At 31.8% G+C, this 20,846-nt stretch overlaps 1 protein-coding gene across 7 annotated transcripts in view; it reads right to left on the reverse strand.

Annotated features, from left to right (window-relative positions):
- Nucleotides 1–34: 34 nt before the first annotated feature.
- The window catches only part of LOC113510787 (protein unc-13 homolog B), a 296,246-nt gene continuing 275,434 nt past the window's right edge, over nucleotides 35–20,846 (reverse strand). For all 7 annotated transcript variants that reach the window (XM_052902517.1, XM_052902516.1, XM_052902511.1 and 4 more), the window contains 17 exons: nucleotides 15,551–15,729; nucleotides 14,609–14,759; nucleotides 13,931–14,089; nucleotides 12,976–13,101; nucleotides 12,240–12,407; nucleotides 11,903–12,016; nucleotides 11,023–11,190; nucleotides 9,851–10,072; nucleotides 9,072–9,238; nucleotides 8,129–8,270; nucleotides 7,154–7,285; nucleotides 6,537–6,680; nucleotides 5,992–6,211; nucleotides 5,328–5,426; nucleotides 5,044–5,206; nucleotides 4,386–4,512; nucleotides 35–3,362 (listed from right to left, as the gene is read on the reverse strand). In XM_052902517.1, coding sequence (XP_052758477.1) covers nucleotides 3,189–3,362; nucleotides 4,386–4,512; nucleotides 5,044–5,206; nucleotides 5,328–5,426; nucleotides 5,992–6,211; nucleotides 6,537–6,680; nucleotides 7,154–7,285; nucleotides 8,129–8,270; nucleotides 9,072–9,238; nucleotides 9,851–10,072; nucleotides 11,023–11,190; nucleotides 11,903–12,016; nucleotides 12,240–12,407; nucleotides 12,976–13,101; nucleotides 13,931–14,089; nucleotides 14,609–14,759; nucleotides 15,551–15,729 — 2,655 coding nt within the window. In that variant the 3' untranslated portion in view covers nucleotides 35–3,188. The remainder of the gene's footprint in view (nucleotides 3,363–4,385; nucleotides 4,513–5,043; nucleotides 5,207–5,327; nucleotides 5,427–5,991; nucleotides 6,212–6,536; nucleotides 6,681–7,153; nucleotides 7,286–8,128; nucleotides 8,271–9,071; nucleotides 9,239–9,850; nucleotides 10,073–11,022; nucleotides 11,191–11,902; nucleotides 12,017–12,239; nucleotides 12,408–12,975; nucleotides 13,102–13,930; nucleotides 14,090–14,608; nucleotides 14,760–15,550; nucleotides 15,730–20,846) is intronic.

A 20,846-nucleotide genomic window follows, 5' to 3' on the forward strand; every position in this document is an offset into this window, starting at 1 on the left:
TTCCTTTGACTGGAATATCAAAACAAACACATAATGAAACGAAACGAGGTATATTTGAAATACGGATATTTATTTATTTTTTCATAAAAATTCTAAATTCAATAATGTGTTTAAACATGTAACATTTACATATATGCATTTATACAAAGATATATGCAATGTTTAGTGATATTAATACTAAAATTGGAGCGTTACAGACTTACAATGATGCCGATGCATGTGACGATCACATTTTACACTTACAAAATAATATTTACCAAGTATTGTCAAATGGTAAAGGTTTTATGTGTCAATACAATTTGTTCGTATTATATTTTGATGAGATTATAATGAATACTGTGCGCTTCTTTTTTACACTAGCTCGTATCGCAATATCTTCATAAACGATTACACGGAATTAAAATTAATTTCAATTGTACAAATACTTGTAAAATTAAATATACACCGAAATTAATACTGATACATTGTTAGTTTATGCAGATATCACACGATCCCATCAAAACTGCTGCCTCCCTTTCACAATACGATGGAAGTATGATTTGTAAGTATTTACAAATGGATGATCCAATTATATGAGGTTATTATCATCATTGGAAACTATCATCGTCAACAATTTGTTCTTTTTTTAAGTCGCGAACGAAACGATTGGATATTGTTATCCGATTGTTAACTATTTAGCTAAAATAATACAAACTTACACTCCATTCAATGCATTAATTCGTATATGTATTTATTTATTTATTATTAATGTTTTATTATTTATTTCAATGGACAAAGAATGTAATATATCTAATTCAAATTGTTAAAGCACTGTATATTATTAGTTTAAAATACGTTAATACATTGAATAGAATACAGGGATAACTTAATAAAAAATAACTATTTATTTATTAATTAATGATTGCGGAATATTTCTATTAACTATAGTTACACAGATTCAGTCGACTCAGAAATATAAAGTAAAAAAACTCGATTATTTAAAGAGTAAATATATATTATTGAGATTTGGACTAGACAAACCACATTCTCTATCTACAGATATGTAATCCATGATAATGCTAATATTTAGAAAATCTTAACTCCGTGTTGGTTAGTGATGTGCTTCAGCTACACATCGTGTATATTTTCAAAGCCACGCCGATTTTATGATACCGGTTAATTTGCACTCAAGTTTACATGTCCGAAAATGAATATGCTTTTATATTGTTTTACTAAGACTTTTTTTATTGAAAGATTTGAAATTGTGTGACAAGTGGGAAATTGCCTATGAAATTTATGAAGAGGTAAATTTATTATTATTACATTATATTTCTCAAAAAGATACGTCCTTTCTAATGAAAAATTATTAATGGTATACAGGTATAAAGTTATTGAAAATTTCGTATACTTGTTTGTACGTATCATAAAAAAAAAAGCTAGTGGATTTGAAAATACACACATTATAATTTAATTTATGTGATGTTTCAAACACTGTGACTTGAGTTTGGACTGTGATATTTAAATTATGATTTAATTATTATCTTGTTAAATCAACGATTCGTTATTGTTATCCCCCATATAAATAGCCTTAACAAATTATTTTTGAGCACTGATCATAAACGTACAGTCTCTAAACGAAACACATTCGAACATTCATAAATATTTTATTTAAACATTCAATATTGTATTGTAGATATAAACGAACTATAAAGATTTATTATTATTTAGTTTATTTAAAAAATATCAGTGCCCTGTACTCTGAAAATTAAGGATGTACCATCACTAACACATATAAGAACAATTATTACCAACCGACCATTTAATTTATCAGCTAAAACAGATTTAGGTACATTAGTAAGTACCCACGACAGTTAATGATTGTATTTCATTTATAACAATATCACAATTTTCAATAATATACAAAAAGACATAGGAGATTTTTGATTACATTTCTTGTTAAACAGGCCAAGCTTATTAAAGTAATATTAAGATGTGATATATATATTTAAACAACATTTTATTTGGTATTTACACGTTTCAGTAAAATACTAAATCAATGTGAACCACATTACAATGCAGATCGCTCGAAACGGGACACAAAAAGGAGTTTTATAAAAGATGGATAAGACCGTACATTTTATTATAAACCATAGCTATACCTATATTAATTCCATTTTAGAACACTCATCTCCTAAACGAACATGCTTTACGTACTCCGAGCATTACACCACGCTTTTAACAAATTACCAGAAACGCGTTTGCCTATAACACACTTCGACATTCAATAGACCCTTAACAGTTTAGATACATAATTCCGACTAACTCGATATGAAGCAAAGAATACAAACGAACGAAGGAAATAATTTACATAAGGCCATATATTATTTACTGTACACGCATAACGAGTAGATGATTAATTAGATAAATAATTATGTTGCATTATTATTAAGGGTTAAGGATTAATGCATCCGTATTTACGGCAGTTTTGGTCCATATAAATATTATTACATAAATCGTGTAATCGATGCTGCCACCATTTTAGGTACCCAGTGAAAAAATTATTAGAACAATATGATTCAAGTATAACTGAGAAGAACACTTCCATAGAATCAAATAATATTCTTGTATTGTTAATTAAATTCGTCGTAATGTAATAAAAAATAATTTATTGTTCTCTTTCGAGCCAACTATTTTGCAAGTGAGTGTAATTTTTCATTTGTCATATAAGAAAAATGTTATAACATTAAAATATATCTAATATACAATTCAATTAAATGGAAGTGTGCGATATCGAGACATGATAGAAATAAATTCCACGAGAAACATCTGAATACCTAAACGTAGGTGGCGCTCGCGGCGCCCGCGGCCGCCTACGGTCAGTCTTTTCAGCTAATGTTTACGAATTTGTGCAAAATATTCTACTATCCGCGTAACTTAACACCGTAATTTATTTACAAAAAGTCTAGCCAACGAGATTGTACGAAATTAAACGAACGAGCACTGACCGGGTACCGCCGGAGCGCCGGGCTTGTTCGTGTATGGTCGTTTCTTTCTGACGCGCAGCGCCGTGTATGTCCGTCTCGCTCGCACTGTACTATCGAAGGCTCGCCTGGAAATGTCAAAGACTATGGACCTTGTTAAATCCAGTCTCAGTTACCAAGTAGCCCTTACAGTTTGTGTCGAAGGCTCGGGGGTTGTCTTTAGAGGGTTCACGAGGGTCCCTGACCTCCGGTTGGTGCTTCTGCCCTCATCTCTGATTTGAGCTTGACGAATTCCCGTGCCACTTCATCGCTATGCCGCTGTGACAGTATTCGAAGAATGGTCCATCCGGTCTCGTCCATTTTGACGCGGGTGCCTAGTGGAAGCCAGCAGGCGCATGAACCCTGAAACAGAATTATTTTGATGTTGTTATTGAATTTGATAACTGGAAATAGGATAATTCAATGATGGTTTACTTCAGTAATACAGTAATATTGGTGATGCAGTAGCTATCATTGTTGAATGGTTCAATAGTTAATGAGATTTTTTTTATATTTAGTCTGACAACAAAATATTCCCGTAGAATTTGTAAAAAAATACATTCCTAATAGGGTATATAATTCTGTGGGCGTAAACCATTCTATGCCATATGGTCTCGGCAAAGAATTCGGCCAACCCTTCCTTTCACGTGGTGTTGTAAGAAGTAATTAAGGAAACTGATCTAGGGATGGACCAGCAGCGTCCCTCTTAAAACATCACCGAAGTCTAACTGTAGTTGTCAACCTGCCTGCCAGGCGAGGCAACTACTGACAAATTTTCCCAATAAAGAAAGACACATATATACAGCAATGGACAATTAAAAGCCGATATGATGATTATGATAATTATACTCCTATTAAGTTTGGGATGAATAAATAATAAGAGGTAAATGCAATAAAACATTAGAAAATTAAAATCACCTTCAAAGTCAATGAATATATTACTAACTGAAATCAAGCTAAATGTTAGTGGTAGTAAAATTACAGAGTATAAACACGTGAATTTACAGGGTACAGAGGAATAAAACCCGAGACCTCAGGAATAGCAACGCTTGGGAGTATCATGGGCGAAACAGTATACTCTGTTATGTCCATGGTACTACTCATGTCTATAGGCGACGGCTACCACTTTCCATCAGGTGGACCGTCAGTTTGTCATTCTAAGTTGTATAGAAAAAAGACAAATACCGTAATAAACAAACAAACAAACCGTCGTCTTTAGATATAGCATCACATGAACAGTACCATGTGTGATTACAATGTATTCTCTTCGGTCATATGAAGAATTTTCTACCAGGTGTGTTGCTGTTTGCACTTCTAATTTGTATAAAACATTCTGGATATTTTTGTGACGTCTAAAAGAAAAAATAAATATATTTAAATAAATACCTGTTCTGCGATATCGGCGAGGCGCATGACTGCGACGCCGACGAGACGGTCCTCGCGCGCGAAGCAATAATCCCGCACGCACACGTGCAACTCGAACAGTTCCAGTTGTTCCGTCGCGCTCACCATGCTGTAAATATATTATCCAAATATTGAATAAATAATAAAAATAACATATGACTGTTTTGCTAAGAGATAAGCACGTGATAGAAGAAATACTTGGTACAACACAATTTAATCAATTTATAAGAGACATCTAAAGATGCTTCCTATAATACGAAGATTTTTATTCTTTTGTTTTTTTTTTTGTTTTGCATAATACTGATTTATTTATTGATTTATGCTGATATATTTAATAATAAAATAGATAGATTTTCTAAATGTTGTTTTAAATGTTTAAGTTTATAAAATGAACCTATGGCTCACTATACGTTTTGAGATACTATAAGTGTAGTGAGCAATTTATAAATAAATACAAAGTTACAATTTAATTATGTTTAAAATCCTTACTAACATTACCCATAAATTTAAATCATTTGATCGTTATGAAATTTAACAAATACATAGTATTTGGAAGAAAAAATGACATTTTTATTTTTTATGCCACTAATTTGGTCAAACGGAAGAAGTCACAAGTAAAATCTAGTAATATAACACTCACAAGTGGAACGTCTCGTTGAACTTGGGACTCCAGTTGTTGCTCTTGGACTTGGTGGCAAACTTCCTCTTCTTATCCGCTAGATGGGGCCCAATCAGGTTCACTTCAATGAACGGACGGAACATACCACTCGCAATCACCCATTTCAGATCATTGGCTGCTACCACTGAAATTAAAAAAAAATGTTTTGGTTGTAAAGTTATAAATTCAAAATTAAAAAAGATACCTTAAAATTAAAGCTAATGCTTTGTAAAGGGACTTATTACAATTATTATAGTCTATTTTACCTTTTACAGTGATCTTGTGTTCACCGGTACCAGGATGTGTGAACAGATCGACCTGCAAAGACACTTCTCCAACGCTACCTTCTTCTGCAACTGCTGCATCTGTGTGATGAGGGTTATATAAATTAGCTGTAATTAGCGAATTCATTTTATATAAACAACACTTGTAACGTGATCGAGGGTAAATATTTAAATTTTTCAGTTTTTAATTTTTTTATTTGTGAAAAAGGAGTTACAATAAAAGAACACAGGACAATAGTTGGAACTCGATATAAAAGATGGAACTTATTAATGTTAGGCATTTTCTTAAAGACACAAAAACAAACTACAAAATTTATCGCGAATGCACTTAAGAAACCAAAGAATGCTCTCAGATTAGTTAAAAAGTGCATTTACATCAAAAAAGTGTAGATAGGCAGCAAAAATAATGATTCTTAAACTTTAATTTCACTTTAAGAAATTTTAGATTAGAATTGATTTTTCGTAATGTTAAAGTAATAAAAAAGCATAATACGAACTAGTGGAACATGCCACGTACACACTAATGTACATGTCGCCGGCCCAAAATTAATATTTTCACGCCTTTTTTTTAAAGAATCCCATACAAAAAACAGTAATAGTTATCAACTTCCCTTAAAGCAGATCATAAATTAAAGATGTAACTTACCCTGATTCTGCTGACTGGTGACAAATGTTCGGATAAGCGTATCTGTTGTTTGCGTGTACAGACTGAGAGCATATCGCAACGATTGCAGTTCCGGACTCTTCTCCAAAAAGGTCTTTTTGAGGCCATTGCCACCCGCGTGGAAGTATTGCTTGATGGTATCCAAAGCTGCGTCTAGTACCGCACATTGTTTTGGTGTTAAGCTCTTCTCAGCAGATAGATGCTGTAATCATGAAAAAATGTTAGAATTTTAATCTAAAAGAAAAATGTTAGAATATGTCCCAATTTGATATTATTTTACAAGGCACTCTAATAAACATGGACTTGGCGGATACCATAAACTTTAAGACATACATTCTAATTAAATTTAATTCTTCCAAATTCAAAAGTCTAAAAATTGTTTTAAAGTTGGATATATTAAAAATGTGACAGTCAGTTGCTTATTTGTATTTCAGAATTCATTTACAAGCGTTGTTCCGCAAACAAAGTTAGAACTAAAATACCATAGTATTCTCCTACGCTTAAATGATTAATACCATGGTAGATACCTCTTTAGATATATCCATAACCCCGGAGAGCGCATGTTTGACATCCTGTTTACCGACTGTACTCTTGAATAATTGTGTCATGTCTTCAATCTTTGCGTTCGCCGCCAAATTCTTGGCGTTGTTGGTTAAATTCTTAAGCATCATCTGTAAGAAGGTAAAAGATATATGTTTAGAAATATATTCACAGACAGAATCAGACACATTTTATGGAATATTCCTTGTATGATATCAAAACGAGAATACAATGCATCACTACTCATTGTCGTTCCAGAATATGCAAGTGATGATAGGAGAACTCATCTCAACACACCAATGCAAAAGATAAATCTCGGAAATAAAACTCCAAACCAAGCCATCAGACCAGTGTGATAAATCAGAATAAGAAAGCAAGGATCTTTTTATGGCATAAGATAATTATGGCAAATATAACACTCCATTTTTTCATACATCAGTGAGGATATTTGAATCTGATGATCCACTTGCGTTTTTTGGATTTTAAATAATTATAACATTATTGATATAATGAGGTATATAATATTTAATCCGCATGTTATATACCTATGTATGTTTGGAAGACGTATACATGCAATCAATTAAGTAAAACACAATTAAGTTACCGTCTTATCAGTCATAGGCGGAAGCACAACAGTCTTTTCGAGAATCTTCATAACGATCTTCCATAACTCTTTGAGCAGTCGTTTGAGAACAGTCTTTTCGCAGGACTCGGCGTACATTGTTAATGAACCATCCTGAAAGATAATTTATTATTAAACATAATAAGATCTTTTTATGTTCTATTCTGAAAAGTTTTTTAGGATTAGCAAAGTGACACTTTAGATCTAAGAAGTATCATAAATACAGTGCTAATGTGAACAAAGTAGCTTTAATTAATCTCACTATACTTACTGCGCCTACCGATTTCAAATGCTAAAAATGATAATTTAAAAGAGCTTGTAATCAAATCTATTTGAATAAAAATTATTTCTATAAATCATTTCAGCTATTACTTGTCCGCTATGGAACATAGGTCTTCTCCATGGATTGCCGTAAAAACCTAATATTCTTTTCTACATATTATTGAAAGCAAATTACGAATAATATAAAATATAGCAAAAATTTAGCATCGATGTCTATCAATATAAAATATATATTTTATACTATAAGATAAGAGAAGAAATACAAGATAATCATACAAGGGCTTATTACAATCTTTTAAAAACTGGGCAGGTCTTTGTCACGGCCACGTGACCACTAACACACTGCCCTGCTTAGCCTACGGTTTTAGTACCCATTTGTAATGCAGCTTAATCTATTATTATCATATCAGCCTTTACCTGTCTAACATAAGCTTGCATTTAGGGAGTTTTGACAGTAGTTGCCACACTTGGCAAGTGGACAGGCAAGTTAGGCTTTGGAAATATTTTAAAATGGAAACTGTTACCCATGCCACCCAAACCTTTAGGAAGGGAAGGGGTGATCTATTCTATGCCAGATTAAGCTGATCATGTGGTCCTGCCACAGCTAATAAAACAATCAAATATTAAGCATTCGTAATAAAGGACTTATTACATTAAATTAATAAAAAAACTGACCAGTATGTCCATGAGTGGACGCAGTACTTCATCGGCCTCGTGGTGTGCAGGTGGCTGTGGGGCACCAGGAGCTCCACCACCACCAACCTTCTGCAGGAGCTCGCCCAGTTCTTTTACGCTCGCAGTGATGCGTCCCTCCAAGCTATCATTATGCATACAAATATTAGTGCAGGTTATATTAAATAGATCGGACGATCTCTGATACAAGGTGTCCTTTAAATAGTGTACTTTTATTGTCAGAAGTAGCGACTCGTGAGGAGAGAGCTATGGGTGGTATCTCTATAAATGGATTTGAAATTAATATATAATACAGCGGTGTGACTTTTGATGCAGTTTTATTGGAAATTTGGCATTCAATCGAAATGACTACGAATATCGAATAAATATTATCTAGCCCTTAACGAACTCTGCTGCACAGCGGTTGCTTTGCGTAAAGGACATCTCGGGTCAAACCAATTTAGACACGGATTTTTTATAAATTAACTCGGGTTTGAGTATTCTGGGTTGTGTTCCAGACATTTAATGGCTAGTTCCTCATAACATAGGGTTGGAATAACACAACTTGAGATCCAAGCAATTACTGCGATTGTATAGCATTTGTGTTATTATTATATTGCAATATCTATTCGATGTCCTTTCGATTTGATCTTAAAGCCATTACGTTAAAAATCACCTCGCAATCTTTAGTTATATTTGTACCGTTCTTTTCTTGCTATATATGTATGCAAGTAGAATAAATAATAAAACAATATTAATAATTTTTAATGCAACCGGTACAACTAGACCTTCAACCACCACTCAGTAGATTAGGATTTAAAAGCGTCAATTTGTTTTCTTCAGTCATATTTTTAACACATCCATGGCAATAGTACAAGTGTAGTGTAACTTATACGTAATAGTATACGTAAATACTTTTTTAGCCGAGTTTGTGTTCTGTACATACCTGTTTGCGAACATAGAAGCGAGTTCATCGAGCGTACTGTTCAGGCTTTGCTGTAAGTCATTCAAGATGTCGGCCGCGTCTCGCTCCAGCTTCGGACCTCCCATCGCTTCGAACATCTTCTCCAATTGTACTCGCAGTTGTTGGATGTTATTCATAAGAATACATGCCTGTTAAAACATTATTCAATTTGTGAAATTTATTATAAATAAAAATGATATTGTGACTGATTTTTGTTTAAGGATTCATGAATGAATTGATTAAGAAATGTATATTAAATAGGTAAATAAATTTTGTATGTACTTTTAAAATTTTAATAGAAACTATTTATGATATTTAATTTGATGCATATAAATTATTTACTTGGGATATTTAAAAGTCTATTTCTAATTACATTACGCCATAACATTAGAAACCTCTAAAATTATCAGTTTTCTCTACTATAGTATATTATGCATGTATTATACATATAAACCTTCCACTTGAATCACTCTATAAAAAAAAACCCATTAAAAATCCGTTTCGTAGTTTTAATGACCTAAGCATATATAGAGAGAGACAGACGGGAATCGACTTTGTTTTATACTATGCAGTGGTAATTGATTATTTATTCTGTGTTAATAATACGACTTATAGTTCATTTATATAACAAACTTCAAACAATTAAATTCAAGAACGATTAAGTAACAAATATCTGCTCGTATATAAACTGTCACGTAAACCAATATAAAATTATATATTGGTAAATATATTGTAAACTATTTGAATAAAATCCAACGTACCACTCTCTCTTCCTTCAAATGCTCAGGGAATTCTTTTTTCACAATATCAGCATAAGCGACGAGGACTTTCACGATGGTCTTCGCGAATCTCTTCATATACCGTTTCCAGATCTCAGGATCTGGACATTCCAGTTTGGAGACCACGTCGAAACACTGTGTCAGCTGCGTGAACACATCCACTACGGAGTTACTGAAGAGGGCATGCTCGCTGGATTTTTGGAACTGGAAGAGGAAAATTTTTGTTAAAATATATTCCGCTATTTTGGTGCAATATGATTTCTGCAACTATCCAATGGATAATAAATGAATGCAAGTTACAACTACTGGCAGATGTTTATATATATTTTTTAAATCATCTATTTTTTTTTTTTATTTTATTGTGATATTTTTGAGTATTGTATAAGTAATAATAAAAAAGACCTCTTTTCTTTTATTTCGTTTACGTTCATGTAAATTAATAATATGGATAGAAGAATCACACGCCATTGTATCTGTGCCATGTTGTCTCATAAAGAATATTGGAAAGATTTTGTTTATATATAGAATGACAAACAAGCTACCTATAATGGGAACTTGCAACAGCAACATGGATACCATAGAATACACTGTAATACCTCCTGAGTTGCCATTTCTGAGTTCTATAATGTTATGTCCCCGTATCCTGTACTTTTACTGCCATACCCACAATTTAAACCAAAACACAGCTATGCAAGCACGCAAGAATACTTTACGGAAGAAACAAGAGTGGGACAAAGATTTCCGAAGCGACGACTTTTTTATAATGTCTCCTTCTGATAAAATTATATAACTTATATAAGTCCTAGGAATCTTTTAGCTAGTCTCAGTTAACTCTTAGGGGTTCCCAAGTTATAAAATGGATGTTATACAATAAGTATCATCATAATCATCACATCAGCCTTTAACTGTCTACTGCTGAACAAAAGCCCTTCCTCTTCGAGGATTCTGTCAAGAGTTGCCATGTTTGGTAGGCGGGCTGGCAATCGCAGTAAGGCTTTAGAGATACTTTAAATGGGACACTGCTGCCCATCCCTCATCCTCCCTTAGTCGCTTCTTGCTACACCCACGGAAAATGAAGAAGGGTGGCCTATTCTATGCCGGGACCATACGGGTCACATATATACATTATGTATACTTTACGGTAATCTACTCACCCCATCTCGTTTATCTCTATTGAAGGCCCCGTTGAGGTATTCGAGTGATACATCGTCGTTTTCGTTGAGCCACTGCATTACGAAGGGCTCGAACCAGGCCGGGTACTCCGGTACTGCTCCGCAGTACGGAGGCACGTCTTTCACGTAATTCGTATGAAGCCATTTCACCTGAATTGTTAAATGAAAATGAATAGATTTATTTTTAGTTTAATAATACGCAACATTTAAGTAATTAAACCATCACAGTGATAACTGAATATATTGGGGGGAAGGGATTGTTAGCAATGGAGTTGGACAGCCCCATTCCTAGCGATATGTCTTATTAGGTCGACCTCCACGTATCTCCCACTTGGAAACCATCGTAAACAATTCTTGTTGAATTTGTCACGATGCGCTAACTGACCTGCTCTATTCTCACCTATCATCCTTCACTGGTGCCCCGCCGGTGTATACCGATAGCGCGGGTGGGGTTACCATTCCATTATCACTCGTTAAAAAAACACTGAACATGTTACAATGCCATCTACTGCTGAATTAAGCAGAGTAAGTAAACAACTAGTAGTGTATATGTACGTAATGACATACATATTATACGAGTATATATATGTAGAAAACATAAAAACATGTTAAAGTATTCATGATTACAAATGTTTGTATTATGCATAGATCGAACCAGTAACCATTCGAACGTGAGGCGGTATGTAGCCAACATACATAATAAATACGTGACAATGACAAATGTGAAGTGATGTATAAGGTTTTTTTTTAATTAATAATAGAACAGGGAATAATTAAAAAAAAATTATACACCAAGGATATAATCTATTGTGTAATATTTTCTTCACAAATTTCAGCTAGTTACGAGGTTATTCTTACAAACCTTAAAATGTAAGTTCATGTAGGCAGAAGACTTGCATAATCGATGTTGTTCGTGTTCTTCTAACGCATATTTCATGTCCACCGCAAACAGAGACCACATCGTTGCGGCGGATAACTGTAAAAATTATATAATTGGCCACATAAATTACACTGTTTTATGTATTTTTATTATTTTCATTTATGTAATTAATTTATATTAAGACAGTTCTCGACTCCTGTGAAAGTATTGGAACGCAGTAATACAGTGACGTGAAGTGGTGATAGCTCAGTTAGACGCACTGCGCAGGATTCGAAATATGTTGATTTAAAAACAGTATTTATTTTTTTCATTTTATTACCTGTCCAATGTTCAATTCCTGTGGAAATTGATTGAGGACGGGAGCGTAACTGTTCCTGTCCTCCTCTATCACAGATACGATGAGGGCGATGAGCTTATGCCAGAAGTCCACAGAGTCCAACTGCGGTCCGTGGTCGGATGGATCGCGTTTGGCCTCGTTTGGATCCACCTGACAGAAATTAATAAATAACATAAGATGGACGTCGACTTCAAAGGTAATATTATGTTACGTTAAGGTGTAGTTTCTTTTACTTTCTTTAATCTACATGTAGTATGTTATTGTTATTTAAATCGAAATATGTTGGTTTGATATGAAACTCTAACAGACAAATCAACATAAACACAAACAGAGAAATATTTCAAAAATTATATTTAACCTTATTATTTATTTATTTATTATATACATATTTTTGGTGAGCTTTACAGATTTACTAATTAATGCACTTACCAAAAACTGATAATAAACTAATAGAAAATAATAATAAAACATTCTAATTATAATATAAAAATAAATATTAAAAATGTAATTTTGTGTAATTTGTTATATGTGACACCATCATTTTTAATTCAGTACTACACGAGAGTGTAGTACTTATAAACTACATTACCAAAACAAATTAATATACAACTTTGAGAATTAATTAATTATTTAAATAAATTAAGCATCTTGAAGTGTTATTGGGTTACAAATATTCAAACATCTCTTATTAACTGTTGTTTTTAGAATTATAGTTTACCTGGAACTCTCTGTTGTACAGCTCGTAACAATTCTCAAATAGAAACTGATATGTTGATCTAAGGCAAGCCTTCACGCAGTCTTTGACTACTGTGCTGGCACGGGGTGGGCTGCTAAGCTCTTGGACCTAGAAAATACGCAAAAAACATGAATATACTTTAATAACAAAACAAATATAAATAATTATGTACTAAATAATATTTAGTACATAATTATTTACAAATTTAAATTACAGACAATTACAGACGCATAAGACGCCAAGTTAGGTAAATACTAGATTACTACGTTATTTAAGAGTCGGTACTGCTCTTTAATTGACTAAACTCTTAATTTAATTTATGCAACTACCTTCAATAATCACCACAATGAAATAATGAAAATTCATAATGTTATAGAACTATTATAATAAATATGGGTATCGATAGACATCACAAAAAAAAACTAGATGTTTCAGTGCAAAAACATTAAAGTTCAATGAACTGGTTGCATAGATTTCATACAAACGTTTCTTTGTTCGAAGTCAAGTTGAACGGCCAAAAATAATATAAAAATAAATTTGGCGGGAAATTAATATTTTTTTAAAACAAAGAAATATTTATGAACTGTTTTACTACATACATACATACATACATACATATCTACATACATATCTGTCACGCCTGTCTCCCATTAGGGTAGGCAGAAACAATGGAACGCCAAATGCTTCGATTCAAACAAACCTCTTTCCCTTACTTCTGTTTTACTAAAGTGTATAAAATATTGATTATAAAATTTTTAATAATTTTTAAGACAGATATATTTAGAAACTACTTTTTCTTTATAAGCATAATAAGAAAAAAAAACACAACTAAAATATAGCAATAAACTACCCCTGTTTCTAAGAATAAGGGTATTTTTTTATATCAATACAATTAAATACCTTGAATTCTTAGATTATACTAAAGTTTATTGTTTACCTTCATCCTGAAGAAAGTTATGCTGGTAAGCAGATCAACTGTAGACTTGAGATCCATGAGTTTCTCAGCGCTGGAAGCGGGGAAGTTATTTCTGTACATCGACAGATCGATGCGCAGTGAATTATGCAGCTGATCCAACAGTTTGACGAATTTCTCTTTCTGTGGATATTAATAATGATATTTAGTTTTAATAATCGCTTAATCGATTTTAATGAAATATTATTTTCTTGAACATGAGAGATGAAACAATTTTTATTTCAATAAATGTTTTTTGAGTATCATAAAATCTTAGATTATACATAAAGCATAGTGATTACCTGATAGTATAAAGAATAGAATAGAATAGAATAGAAAATCATTTATTCAAATAAACTTACATTGAAGCACTTTTGAATAGTCATTACATTTTTTTTTAATCTACCGCTCGTTCGGAAAGCTGTCTCATCACAAGAAGAACGAGCAAGAAACTTGCGTGTTGCTCTTTTAAATAATTTTATTATTACTTTATTATTATTAAGATGTATTCAATATAAATAATTATTTTAAAAAAAATGACAATATATCAAAGTATTTTAATATTAAAATTTATCCTGTTTATTTAAAATTGGCTGAACTCGGATATTAAGACGATAATAACATATTATTATTGAGAAATAACATATAATTCAATATTCTCACCCCAAAATTGGATGCAGCGAATCTGTCCGAAGCTGACACAGCAGACGAAGCAGTGGTATGGGCATAGTATGCATTGATATTGGCTAATAGTGTTGACATTACAGCTGGAACGCCCGCACATAGATACTTCGTGGATAAGCAATGAAAATGTCTGAAAGAAAAAATAAACATCAAATAAGAATTTTCAATAAATTATTGAGGTATTTATTACCTGTTCTATTATGTAATATTTTTTGTCGTATATAAAGAATTTTCCATGATATAATATTAAAAATTTGTATAGGTATTTTAAAAACCCCGACATGATTTTTTTTTAAATATTCATGTATCAAGTAACCTAATTAAACCAGCTTTGAAACAAAAATTGTGCACATACGCGTACACACACAAGCACACGCATGTGCATACGCTCACACTCAAATACTCAGCAAAAAAAAATACACACGTAAAATATTCAAAGAAAATGAGGGGTTTCTTTTTGTATTTGACTAGTACCATTAACTATTAGATTACATAGACAGAGCATTTAGTATCAAAAATGGAGCAAAATTTTTAACGGATTTTTTTACTAATAATATTTTTAGAAAACACAAATTTTTTTAGTAAATATAACGTGTAACTTTTTCACTGTTTTAAGTAATTTGATTGATGATGATGATAACTAAAAATTAACTTTGTAAATTTACTTCAGTTCATAATCACTTACAGGAGGAAAGGGTTCTTAGTAATGGGGTTTAGTAACCCCATTAGTAGCAATATACCCTGTCAAGTTGACTTAATTTCATTCATTCATGTAGATTTTTGAATTTTTCACGATGGGCTAACTGGCCTGCTTTCATTTTCACCTGTCATCCTATACTGTTTCTTACTGGTCCGACAGCGTAAAGTCATATGGCACGCCGATCTACAATTTCATTTTCACTCATTAAAAAAAACACTTACGTCATCGCCTGATAGATAGCTTCAATGCCGTATCTCATCGCGAACTCGTCTACAATCTCCTCCGGAATCTCATTGAAGTAGACCTTCCAAGCATCATCTCCTCTTGCCGCCGGAAGGGTGACGGCTCCACCGTTCTCTTCGCATAGGTAGTGGAACAAGTTCTCGTGAAGGCAGGTGTACTGGGGACAACAGAGACATTTTTAATCAAGTTTAAAAAGAACAAGTGCTAAATACGACTGCATTTAGGATTTTGCATGTTTTATAATAAACAAGTTGTTTCCCACAGCTTCGCCCGCGTGAATCAGTATGTAAAGTATCAAGTTAAAGATATAACCTACTTGCGTATAAAATGTTAAAATCCGGTTAGACGTTTAAGTGTGATTGAGCAACAGTCATACAAACATCTTTACAAACATTTACATTTATATATAATATTAGTAGAGTACGTATATATTTATGTATGTATTTTTTTCCTCAGAAATAATGATGATGTATATATTTTACGCAATACTTTTACCAATTACGAACAGATTTTGATAATTGTTATTATCGTCAAAAAGAGTTTACTCCCATGATTTTAATATTATAATATGCCATAGATCCCATATTACTTTTATCAGGATTTGAATCGTTGCTTTACTATGTATTATTAATATATTTACGTAGACTATATACTCGTATTATTATCTGCGCAATTTTATAATTAAGTTACAATTGAATTTTGTGATAAAACGTGGATAACAGATTAAAAAGTTTTACAAACGGACCCTCGATTTACAATGGCAACATTTTCAATTCGACGTTTTCCGACAACCGCGCGGGAAATCAGAGGCAAACGAATGCGGAATAAATTGGATTCTCCCGGCTTCGCTGGTGATCGACACAAGCGCTAACAGTGATTAATATTTGTCAGTTTTCAATATAAACAATTTGAAAACATCTGCGAATGTTTTTTTTTTGGTATCTAATAAAAATAAATAATTGTAAGTTCGTGTGCTGACAGGGTAATATAACAATTTGTCACCACTCCATTTTCTTACTCAGAAAGTCGTAAAGCTGATTAAAGGAGCTCAGTAACACACCAGTACTGGAAAAGGAAAATTCGAAATTAAACTTCATTTCGAGTTTTCCGTCTTCTTGTTTAGAGGAGAAAATCACGGTTTTGTTTCATTCTCCATTTTGATTTTGATTCGGTATTACGAAGATATCTTTTGTGACAGCTACATTTATATTCTCTGAACCCATATTTCTTTAGACACAATTTCATTATTTGAGTTTATTATAAGTAATACAATAATTAAATAATTAACTTGTTTTATAACCCGTAATTATACCTCTAATTAAAATGAAACACCACTGTATTAAAATTTAAAAAGAATTATTTATATTTATTATACTAATATTTAATTAACAAATTTGATAAAATAAAAAGTTTATTTTTGGAATTATTACTCTTCGTTTTCGGTAAACAAAATAAATTTATATATCACTTATTTATTGTAATAAAAATTAACATCTGTAATTTTAGTAAAAGTACTATATAATTTATTAAACAATTTGAATTAAGAACATTAATCGGATTATATACAAATGAGGATCTTATTATTTATACATCAGTATTGGGTTGTGAATTATGAGCGTGTTTCACGACACGCGATAAATCTTCTTCACACGCCAAAAGTAGCGTGATCAATAACTTAACGCAATGTATACTAAATATATAAGTATGTAAATATCATATGTACCTAATGCACAGATAGTATACCTATCTTCCGATGGGAATTTCCTGGAACTACTACCCGGTAAGATTTTGTGGGAACACTTTGGAAATGTGACTATCTGTAATAGCAGTGTGATTTTTCCTGTTTTTATGTTACTAGTACGTATAAATAATATTACGAAGTACAAATATTACAAATTTAAAAATGTATTTGTTTATTTATTTGTTACGCCATTTGGTATATTATTTGGTATATTTTTCTATAAAAAAAGCGACTGCTTAGCTAAATAGCTCTCAAATAGTCACTAGTTCACTAAACTTTTAATTTCATTAAACTTTTAATACCAATAGATACTAGTAGTAGGTATTAAATCAACTAAATTAGAAAATTTCAGTATTCTTAAAAGTAGTACTACCCACTAAAACATAAAAATCTCAATCTATCAGTAAACATATTTTAAATGTTCTAGCACAAAAATAACAAGACGTCGGTCGTTTCTGCCCCGATCTAGGGATATAGTATTTATTTATACTTTATTGATCACAATACAAAAAATAATAATAAGAACAAAGCAGAGTCAAGATAAGTGTAAACGACCTTAGTTGACTAATATAATATAAGCGCCCAGGACACAAGACCCAGAAGGTTTAAAATTTCAAAGGTATACATAGAGGACAGGAAATATTTCATGCGCAGGTGGACTTCTTAATCATTTTTAATCTCATTGCTTTTTGCGGCTTATGAAGTCTTGATACTGTAAAATTAAATACATGAAAAAAAAAAGGAATAAATTAATATAATATGGCTTATTACATTTAAAAATCTTTTGTTATAAGGAAATCTCGAAATAAAACTGTATTTCTAAGACAGTTATATTAATTTAATATTCTTCTATTATAAGGAAAGACTTTAATCCAGTACTAGGTAATGGTATATGGTTGTTAACCTAGTAATATATTAAAGAGTTGACAACAGAATTGCTGACGATATTGCATACGCAACATAAACATAAAAAAGTTAAAATGAGAAACTCCTCTTTGAAGTGAAAATGTTTTGGAATTTTTTAAAGAAACAAGCAAGTACCAGTAAATTATATAAGAACCAAACATTCATCAACGAAATGAAGATTGGAACGAAAATGTTTCCCATATCCGCTAAGAACGCGACGCTCTCACAAGATTAATTTGTAATTACATTACCTGCCAAATAAGTATGCAAATGTATAAATAATGAGAAAGAGTATGCAACTCAAATATTTTTCTGCGATTCAGTATTATATTATTTGATGATGTTAAATTAAAAGAAATGAAATACAATTACTTGGTAATATAAGCCTGGTAAGTAAGAAGGTACAAATTTTTTTTATCAATATTTAACCCATGTCTCTTTAAAAAAAAATGTTCAGTTTAGTTGATAGAACATACACCTAAAATGATCCTAATGATGTCCAATTTACTCTGTACATAATTATATAAACCGTGTGGTTCCGGCATAGAATAGGTCAGCCCTACATTTCCCGTGGGGGTCGTAAGGCAACTAAGGGAGGGCGAGGTATAAACTGCAGTGTCCCTTTTAAAACGTCTCCAATGTTTAACTGCGGTTGCCAATCCGCCTGCCAAGCACGGCAACTACTGACAAACCCCAAGGAGAAGCTTATGTTCAGTGGACAGTTAAAGGCTGATATAAATAAATAATGACGATGATAATTATATAAAAAGCGGAATTCCCTATTTCTATATCATTATATAATTACTATATTAATAAGTACATGGAATTATAATGGAAGATGATGTGTTAATTCTTCTCATTATGAGCAAACAAAGGAAGGCGGCGGTGCAAGAAGAAAATTAATTAACAATTAACAAATTGAGAGTCATCAAGTTGTTGAAAAAGGGCAGCGCTGAAACCCTAGAGCGTTTTAATTAATCTTAGTATTTGGGTAGTCTCATTATAGCACTACCATTCACTGATACAGCACTAAAGGAACCAAATAAATGGGGTCATATCACGATTCTCATACAAAACTTTTTAGAGTACACGTAAAGCTTTTATGTTCTACATTATTATTTTAATGCACTGATATTAGTTTAATAAGCATAAGATTACACTTTTTAGATATAGTTGTTTATTACTTTTTAAAATCCCAGTATAGTAATAATATAGCAAATTTTTTAATACACAAAATGTTTCTTAAATAGTTAATATATTTTTTTAACTTATACATCGTGTATACGAAAGTGCAACTTAAAAAATATTACTTTGTCTTATGTATAAAATATATGTTATTGTAAAAACCCATACATTGGTAAATCATAGGTTTAGCCAGTAAATCTAATAATTCACCAACATGATTTGATAAGACAGATCATTTTTCGGGCTTTTATCAAACTTAACCTACCTTTCTGACCATGAGTACGAACACTACGCACTAAATTCTAACTCAACTAACTTTATGTCTAAATCATTTCAGAAATAGTAAGATATCCTTTTTAAACTATTAATGTAAAAAGGTATGATCAATAAGGTTGCTATAAAAAGTTTAACAGAAACTAAAGAGGAAAATCTAAATTGATTTACAAACTGTTTGTAAAAAAAGGGTTTTATTTCGAAGCTATAGGAGTTTGTACTCTTTAACTTCGAATTGAATCTCTTTTACTTTTATACGTAGTTATTTATTTAAAATTCGAAGAGTAAACTCATTAATCCTTCCACAGTTTTCATATTATAAAGACCAATATAAACTACAATTCTAATAGGATTAGATCAAAATTATTATAAGCTTAGTATATATAATCCATAAAATATCAATTTCGCAATATCAAATTTAAATAACAGGTTATGAGATAGGTTTAGAGAAATGATGCCTAAAAATTAACCTCAATGTTTATGTTTATAAGCAGTTATCAGAACCTTCCATTAACTGGACTATCAGTTTATTTTTTTTTCTATAGCATTATAAATAAGTGGATATAACATAGTTATAAAAAAATCCAACCATAAAATTAGTTACTGACAGTTTATGGCCGCCGTATTTCAGTTCTACAATTAAAATGAACTAACAAATCTAAGTTTCTCGTTTATATAAATAAATAAATAAATTATACTCAGCGCCATAGATACAAAAGCACTAATATACATACATATACATACATCAGATAAAAAATACTCTTCTTTCTATAGTTGTGTGTTACATTTACTTCTCTCTACCTACCCCGTAAGGGATATAAAAACTGATAGTAATCTCTTATAACGTACCGCTAGCCTAAGAAATTTCATTTTTTTTTTGTTTCGTCAATTTTGCGGTTTATAATAAATGTAGGGAAAAGTTATGAGGGTAAGTGAAAAAGCCTGTCGGGAATATAAACTCCATTGAAACTGATAACAAAACATAAATTGAATGATACGCCTCTGTAGGACGTATTTTCCTTATTATCAAGTATGGCTAAGTCTGTTTTCTGTACGCGTACAACTTGATTATTTTGTGCATGTCAATTTCAAATCTCAAACTCTAAGGATGTCACTATGAGTGATTGATTATTTTTTACCAGATAAATGAAATTCGGGTTCAATTCTTA

The sequence above is a fragment of the Galleria mellonella genome, unplaced genomic scaffold (genome assembly GCF_026898425.1).
Source record: "Galleria mellonella isolate WM207_F2 unplaced genomic scaffold, CSIRO_AGI_GalMel_v1 utg905, whole genome shotgun sequence".
Taxonomy (NCBI): domain Eukaryota; kingdom Metazoa; phylum Arthropoda; class Insecta; order Lepidoptera; family Pyralidae; genus Galleria; species Galleria mellonella.